This window comes from Ranitomeya variabilis, chromosome 6 (assembly GCF_051348905.1).
Source record: "Ranitomeya variabilis isolate aRanVar5 chromosome 6, aRanVar5.hap1, whole genome shotgun sequence".
Lineage (NCBI taxonomy): Eukaryota > Metazoa > Chordata > Amphibia > Anura > Dendrobatidae > Ranitomeya > Ranitomeya variabilis.
Genome location: NC_135237.1, coordinates 333,101,320 through 333,111,184, shown reverse-complemented (window position 1 = coordinate 333,111,184; position 9,865 = coordinate 333,101,320). Strand labels below are relative to the sequence as shown.

General features: G+C 35.3%; 1 protein-coding gene across 1 annotated transcript; it reads left to right on the top strand.

Moving 5' to 3' along the window:
* The first annotated feature begins 273 nt into the window (after positions 1–273).
* Positions 274–9,479, top strand: NRN1 (neuritin 1). Its single transcript, XM_077269817.1, has 3 exons — positions 274–551; positions 4,479–4,623; positions 8,335–9,479. The coding sequence occupies exons 1-3, from the start codon at positions 497–499 to the stop codon at positions 8,564–8,566; spliced, it is 432 nt and encodes a 143-aa protein (XP_077125932.1). The 5' UTR covers positions 274–496; the 3' UTR covers positions 8,567–9,479.
* The last annotated feature ends 386 nt before the right edge of the window (positions 9,480–9,865 follow it).

The following is a 9,865-nucleotide window of genomic DNA, read 5'->3' as shown; positions in this document are numbered from 1 at the left end:
CCCACTCGTGTCCCCGGTGTCTCCTGTGCACCTGCTGTCGCTCGGAGCCCTGTGTGCAGGTGTCGCTGCCCGGTACATGGTATACTCTAGGATGGAGATTGTGAGAACCCCAGCAGCGCCGCCATGTCTAACCACTGCCACTTTATGTGGTCGGTAACGCATAAGGATTGAAGCGCCCGTGGCCGCAGGTGGCGAGTCCCAGCCTCTGGTGACTATAAATGGCAGCCTCTATATAAAAGCAACTGGTGCATCGCCAGCCTCCTCACGTCAGCTCCAGGCAGGGGGTGGGCAGTGGCTGAGCGCCACCCCCTCTCCAAATGGTGCGACCCATCCCAAGCTCTTCCCTTCCTCTCTCCCTTCCCTTCTCTCGCCGGCTCTGCTAAGTGCTAGCTGCTGGAACTTGTCTGCGATGCAGCCTGGCTCCCATCACTCCCCACCCAGGATTGCCCAAGCCCCCCATTAATCTGCAGTCTCCAATGGTTTTATTCAATGTAGGATGGGAGTTCATCTGAACGGAAGATATATTCTACTGGTGCTGGCTGTGCACATAGGTGAGTGCTCGGGGCTGCTCTAGTGTTATCCCTAACATAAAGAATAGCGGTAGAATTAACCTCTTAGTGTCATCTGCTGCGATGTGGAAATAAACGATCAAATATCAGCGATCGTCTAACGGATTTTTAAGTCATTGGTATTTTCTCTATTTTTTATCATGCAAAAACTGCTATATATGTGTGTGTGTATAGATGTATGTATGTGTGTATGTGTGTATGATAATAATAATATGTATGTGTGTGTATATGTGTGTGTGTGCATGCTATGCTACATGATGGGAACTGGTGAGAATGGAAAGTGCAGAAATGGAGGATGCGAAAGGCAGAATGAATGAGATCGAACTAAATTCATACAGTTTGTTCTATTCTTAAAACAGGAGAATGTTTCAATGGAGTCACATGAATCTATCATATTTACATGTATCTAATTTTGACAGTTTGTATATTTAGAGGCGACAATTTTCACTATCCTAATATTGAGAACGCTCTATAGTTTCTATTATTTCTAGGTATCTTTCTTTTTTTATTTCTCACTTTAAATTTAAAATCAATCTGTATCATCTATCTATCTTACAGTATCTATGCATGTACCTATTATAATTTTTATTCTACCTATAAAGCTAATTTTGATATAGCTACCAAGCTATTTTCATGCATCTAATATCCATTTTATAAATATATATATAATCCATTAATCCATATCCATTATATATATATATATATATTGTTTGAATCGAAAATCCATCTATTACACGCTTACTTATCTTTCTGCAATAACTCGCGTCTCCTGCTGACAATGTTGACTCTTTTGTACGCTGTGATTTTATAAGGGGAATGTGCAGAGGCAGACCTTACTGCTCTACTAGATGTATATGGCTGATGACTGGGGACAGGGCAGGGGCCACTATGGCACAGGAGCATTGCCCAGGATGGCATGCAGTCGGCTCACTGCGACAAGTGGCACCTCTCCTCCTCAGTGGCCCTGTGACAAATGGGCCCCCGTGACAGAAGCCCTTACTCTACCTAGCACAACAAAACACTCGTGAAAAAGGAAACCTGGGTGATGAGATGATGAAAAGCAACCTCTCAATTAGCACCTCCAGTCAGGAGAAATGTATCCAGATGAGGCCAGACAATAATCCCGACTAATGAGCTGGACCCCCGATCTGGGCGATCCCCGCACCCTGCACAATTGACTTTCCAGCAGTAATGCCATTAGTACCCGCAGACCTCAGCAGACATAACACTTCTCACTGCTTGTTAATTGCAGGAAGGGAGACTGGCTGCAACCTGAGAACAGCATTATTAGCAGCTCCAGCAGGCTCCTCGTCCTTACAAGCTGGGTCTGCAGTCTGGAACAACGAAATTAATTGGTTATAATGTGATCAAAATGTAAAGAATAGTTTGTGGCAATTTTATAATAAATGAATTAAAAAATCCTTTCAAAGGCGACCCAATTTGTACATTTCTAGCTGCACTCATTTTGAGATGAGGATTTTACATTGATTTAGGACTGGTTTCCTGAAATGTCTGAGCTATTTCTCTTACATGTTTTACAATATTCAGGACCACGGTGAATATTTCAGCTGTATATATATATATATATATATATATATATATATATATATATATATATATATATATATATATATATATATATATATAGATGTATTATTTGCTCAGTGCAGCCTCTATGTCTTTCTCTCCTTCCCTTGACAAAGTAACATGTATATGGCATTATGGCATGTGCTCTATAGATGGTATACCCTATATTGTCTCTAGGTTCATTCATTGCTCTGCAGAGCTCTGGTTGGCAGAGATCTCTGGTGCCAGTATGGCTCTTTTAGCTGCATAGTGTGTGGGTGCAGCTAAGTCCCCACTATTCAGAAACTGTAAAACTCTTGCCCTATCTGCCCCATTGGCTGACAAACAGTCTGATCCAAGCAGAATCTGTTTGTAGCAAGTTGGGATTTCCATGAACTAAAGATATATAGTATTAGATGTAGTAGTATGCTAGAAAGTGACGCATGCGCAGTAATCAGTGATACAGCATCATGATGTATGATGAGCAGTTGGTATTCATCTACATTGTTTGTCTGTGTTGCATCCATATTCATGGAGTGTTAATCTGCTGGATCCATAAATGTAGTGTGCCCCATTATTGTGATCTACTTCCATTTACTAAGAGTGTAAGCAGAGGAAAGGAGGAGAGGAGGGGTGTAGAATCCCTAATCTATGGCACACACAGGAGAGGGAGTCACCTTGATTTTTAGCATGAGGTATTCCTTCACAATACACATATATTTATCCATGATCGCCTTCACAATTCGGTTCTTTGGCTTTGACCGATCAGATCGGTGTTATTAGTGGCAGAGTTCTAAGCAGGAAACATTGATAAATGACCCACTTTCACTAGACATGTGCAATTGCCCTGGATTAATCAGCTGTATAGGATCCTTCAATGAATTGCCACATAGAAGCTCTACATATTATGGGGGCTATAGGGGCAAACCAGGACCACCTGAATCCCCAGCTGGGGGGGGATGACTATGTCCTATGGCTTGTGCAGCTATGCAGGGCTGCTCTCTTCTGTAGGCAGGAGTCTGCTGGAGCAGACGATGAAAGGGACGTGGTAATGTGTGCATGCATTTTTAATGACAAGCTGCCTGAATGCATTTGTAAGAGGAAATGGGGGAAAATGGAATGTAATGTTGTTATTGTGCTCCTGTGCTAAGCCCAGAAGAAATCCTGCATCTCCTCAGCATTACATGAGCAGACTTTCTTTGTGCAGCTATGTGGCAAGATGACCTACAATGGGTGATGACTAGTATACCAGGGCTAGGATCTGATAATGCCCCCCTCCCCCACCCTGTCTGATCACTGCAGCATCTACTGTACAATCTGCAATCCAAGGGAATGTTCATGTGAAATATCAACTCCTAATAGAAACCCCCTAAGTGCAAAGTGGGGAATATCACAGGTTTCATCTCTAAAAAAAAAAGCATTCTGGAAAAAATAGATTTCATTGCCCCCAGATTTAGCAGCTGCTTAATGTTCACAATAATGTTTTATTCATGTCTGGTGTCTAATTATATTTCATGTTTTCATTTAAAGAGAGTCGGAAACTATTTTATTACATTGTATTTATTCTCTAGAATCAAGGTGAGAAACAGTCATTACAGGAACAGCTTATTTCTGTGTCTTACAATGCAATAATTGCTTGGATGCTATTGGTTACGAAATGTGTGAGATCCTAGAAATAAAAAGAATGACTACCATGGAGAATATTTGCTAAGACGAATAAAATATTAGAGTACTAATATTATCCCAATATATATATATATATATATATATATATATATATATATATATATATATATATATATATATATATATATATATCGGGATATATATATATATACATATATATTTACTTATTTATACATATGCACATATGCACACAAATAATATTAGAATATCCCGATTCAGTATTTTATTCTTTTTTGGAAATAAACTCCATGGTTGTCATATATATATATATATATATATATATATATATATATATATATATATATATATATATATATATATATATATATATATATATATATATATATATATATATTCTGATTATATTAAACCAAAATAATTGTTGTGCCATTGCAATTCTTCATTATTTATAGATAGATATAGGTACATTTAATGTGTTATTTTCATATTTTCATTGATCAGTATGGTAGAATGTGATTATTGTGATTATACAAGAAGAAAGACCAGAGCAGTGTGCAGATATATGTATACATAGAAATATAAGACACTGGTTTTTGCGGCTGCCTGTGATAGAGAAAGTGCAGGCTGTGACATAAGTGGAAGCTGTGGGTGCTGAGTGGGAACTGTCCAGCTCACGGTGCTGATCTCTGTCCCCAGCGTACTTGGTGCAGGCGGTGAGGGCAGCAGGCAAGTGCGATGCGGTCTTTAAGGGCTTCTCCAACTGTATGCTTACCATGGGAGATAAAATGGAAACCTACTCGCAAAGCATGGACGACCAGAAAAACCTCGACACTATTTGCTCGTAAGTGTTCAAAGATAGTTTTTTTTTCCTCTTACAAAACGATGAATGACTGGATCCACCATTGACTTTTATCATCTACTAAAGGCACCACCCCCACATTCTGCCATGTCAGTGTTAGACTGAATGTATACATTTATGGGCTTGGCAACATAACACACACCCACACACATATAACACATATTTATATAATACACCTACAATTAAGCACAAATATTTACATAACACACACAGACATTCATACACACATATATTTGTACACACAAATTTATATAACACACACACATTTATGCACACATACTCATAAGTTTATACACAAACACATACACGCATTTATACACAAACACATTTATACATACACATTTATATACACACATTTATACATACACACATTTATATACACACATTTATACATACACACATTTATATACACACATTTATAAATACACACATTTATGCTCACACATTTATATACACACATTTATACATACACACATTTATACATACACACATTTATACTCACACATTTATACATACACACATTTATATACACAAATTTATACTTACACACATTTATATACACACATTTATACATACACACATTTATACATACACACATTTATATACACACATTTATACTCACACATGTATACATACACACATTTATATACACACATTTATACATACACACATTTATATACACACATTTATATACACACATTTATACATACACACATTTATACATACACATATTTATACTCACACATTTATACATACACACATTTATACATACACACATTTATATACACACATTTATACTCACACATTTATACATACACACATTTATACATGCACACATTTATATACACACGTTTATACTTACACACATTTATACATACACACATTTATATACACACATTAATAAATACACACATTTATGCTCACACATTTATATACACACATTTATACTCACACATTTATACATACACACATTTATACATACACACATTTATATACACACGTTTATACTTACACACATTTATACATACACACATTTATATACACACATTTATAAATACACACATTTATGCTCACACATTTATATACACACATTTATACATACACACATTTATACATACACACATTTATACTCACACATTTATACATACACACATTTATATACACAAATTTATACTTACACACATTTATATACACACATTTATACTCACACATTTATACATACACACATTTATACATACACACATTTATATACACACATTTATACTCACACATGTATACATACACACATTTATATACACACATTTATACATACACACATTTATGCATACACACATTTATATACACACATTTATACTCACACATTTATACATACACACATTTATATACACACATTTATACTTACACACATTTATATACACACATTTATACTCACACATTTATACATACACACATTTATACATACACACATTTATACTTACACACATTTATATACACACATTTATACTCACACATTTATACATACACACATTTATACTCACACATTTATACATACACACATTTATGCATACACACATTTATATACACACATTTATACTCACACATTTATACTCACACATTTATCCATACACACATTTATACATACACACATTTATACTCACGCATTTATACATACACACATTTATATACACACATTTATACATACACACATTTATACTCACACATTTATACTCACACATTTATACTCACACATTTATACATACACACATTTATATACACACATTTATACATACACACATTTATACTCACACATTTATACATACACATTTATACATACACACATTTATATACACACATTTTAGACATACACACATTTATACTCACACATTTATACTCACACATTTATACATACACACATTTATATACACACATTTATACATACACACATTTATATACACACATTTATACATACACACATTTATACTCACACATTTATACATACACACATTTATACATACACATTTATACATACACACATTTATATACACACATTTATACATACACACATTTATACTCACACATTTATACTCACACATTTATACATACACACATTTATATACACACATTTATACATACACACATTTATACTCACACATTTATACATACACACATTTATACTCACACATTTATACATTATTATTATTAATATTATTATATTAATATTAATATTATATATATATATATATATATATATATATATATATATATATATATATATATATATATATAATGCATGGAATGATTGAATTATGTATCATTAAGAGAGGAAACAAATAAATTTCTCCCGTATTTAAATACTATTTGATCATAGTATAATTTCCATTACGATTTGACATAATATACAAATATTTTGAAGAAGACCATAAAAAATGATCCTCCTTATTATTATTATCTATCCACAGTGTATATGCTTATTTAAGATATGTAGAAATGTGTTTACTGGATAGTTAAAAATACAATAAATAGGTAGATAGATAGATGATAGATAGATAGATAGATAGATAGATAGATAGATAGATAGATAGATAGATAGATAGATAGATAGATAGATATGGGCTAGATGTTGCATGCAGTGTATGTATTTGTCTTGGGCATGGCAATCGATGATGTTTTCTTCCATTTTAGCATGCTGAGAGCTGTAGTCTTCCTGTGGGAAATACAATCACAGCTGAGATAGTGTACCAGAGACAGTTTCCAGGCATCACAATATTTCATAATTTATTGCTAATGTAGCAACATTAGAGTTTACAGCTGTGTGAAGAGCTCATAAATGACATGGCATGGAACTACTCTCCTGCACAACACACAGGCGCCTCTCTGCAACACAGCTAGGAAACGAACACACACGTAGAAGGAAGGCTTGTCAGAGGGAGGGTCACTGGGGGGATTACAAGGCTGCAGACGGAGGGGATGCATAGGGTCACACGTCTATTCTCCATCTCTTACCCCCTGGGAGTAGACGCGTGTATATCAATGACTGCTTGAGATATATTGGTTTTACAACGTGGGAAGCTGATAAATCTCAATTGATAGTAATCCCATGTGTGGAAATGTTGGCAATAGCACATGCTAGGGTGTATACATGTATATCCCTCCATACATAATACATATATAAGCGTATATATACATATATATATATATATATATATATATATATATATATATATATATATATATATATATATATATATATATATATATAAATACTGTATATATAAAATTACACTCTCAATTTGTAATTTTACTCCTGCAAACTCCTTGGCAAATATATAAATATATCAGTGTCTCATATAACAGGTGAAAAGGTTATTACCACAATTAATGTTATTAGCATATGTAAATGGCTATGATGTCTAAGAAATAATAGTGAAATTATAAAAAACACATTATTTATAAGATTTGTTTTACACTCAGATAGCTATTGTTGCCTGCCATTATGACAGTACAGATAGTACAGAAAGCAGCTTGCCGCAGGACAGGTTTTTCCTTTGAATCTCATAAGGGGCGTTAGTGCAGTAATGCTACACAGGTGTGAATGATGTCCTGGCGGCATGTCGCGATATATAGAATGTGTCAGCAGATGATCCACCTTGACTGACGTTGTCCCTCTATCCTGTTTTGTTTTGATCTTTTTAGATACTGGAACGAATTCCACGTGTGTGCTGTCACAGTGCTTGCAGATTGTCATGAAGGGGCAGCAGACATGTGGGAGAAACTGAAAAAGGATTCCAAAAAACTCAACATTGAAGGCAGCTTGTTCCAAATGTGCGGTGGATCTAATGGCTCAGCAGACCCCCGAGCCGCCCACCCTGCCGTCCTGCCTTTACTCCTGCTGTTTCTGTCTGCTCTACTTAACTGGATCTTCTAGTTAGACCCAAAGTATCAGGAATCCGTCCTCACTTGCGCCACCTACTGGATTCTAGAGGAAATACCTATCCGTTCTCCGGGGACGTTGTGTTCTCTGTGACGTTTCCCATCTAGGATTGTGGAAAATAACAAAAAGTTCGATTCTTTAATTTGTGTTTCGTTTGCCAAATATTAAGAAACAGTGAGCAACAACAGCCAAAACCGGACCTCAGCTTTACATCTTCAAAACAGAAACAGTGAGCCCTTTTATCCTTTGCAAAGAAACTCAGGAAAGGCCCTGGGCCAACCAATAATAATGAATACAATAATAATAATAACAATAAGAAGAGGAACAGAGAAGGAAGTGGGCTCACCATTATTAAATAGACCATCATATGCAGACCAAGCCAAGGGAGCTGTCACATATGGAAGATGTGCTGTAGATGTGCTAATGTTCACCATGTCCCCTCTCCACAAATCCATGTGTTCCTCATTGCAATGCGACTATGTAACCAAGGAAAGAACAGCACTGGCAAAGAAGGAGAATACCACTCTATGAGGACATGAATGGATGGATGTGTGATGTATGCACTGCTGAGGATGGGAAGCTTTACCTGCTGTTGCCAAGATATATTTCCAAGTTCACTGCCTTTCTTTCGTTCTTTTTCTTGGTTTAGGTGTTACACATATTACTTAAGTATCTGACAGTGTAAACCACAAATTTGGGGGAGTAAATGTATAACCGTACAAAATAGTTACTATAAACAAAATATAAGAGATTTTGACAGAAAAAAAATTTAAAGAGAGAGCCTTGATTTTAACAAAAGAAATAAAATGTAATTTATCAGAAAGTTTATTATAAACTCAAATCAGCAAAAAAAAAAATATTTGCTACAGAAGTATAGTACAAGATATTAAATAAAATTATTGTTTCAAAACGAGTGTGTTTTTATTCTAAGAGTATATGCGCTGAGAAATATTGTGTCTAGAAAGTGACAATGGGATTATTGGACTACTGGAATGTAGATAATGGCATGAAATAGAATTGGTCTAATGGCTTGTTCACACCACTATTTGGCATCGGTAATTACCGGGAATTTATGGAGGAGAATGAGAAATGAAAAATTGACTCCTGTTCTGAGTTTTGGAGACACTTGTGATTTTGACATCGAAATACTGATTTAAATACTGAAGCCTCAGGGCTTATTAACACATCAGTATTTGGTCAGTATTTGACAACAGTTTTTGTTTGACAAAATCAGGAAGGGAACTTACAGAGAAGAACTATAAAGGGTTGACACCTGTTCTATGTTATGGAGAC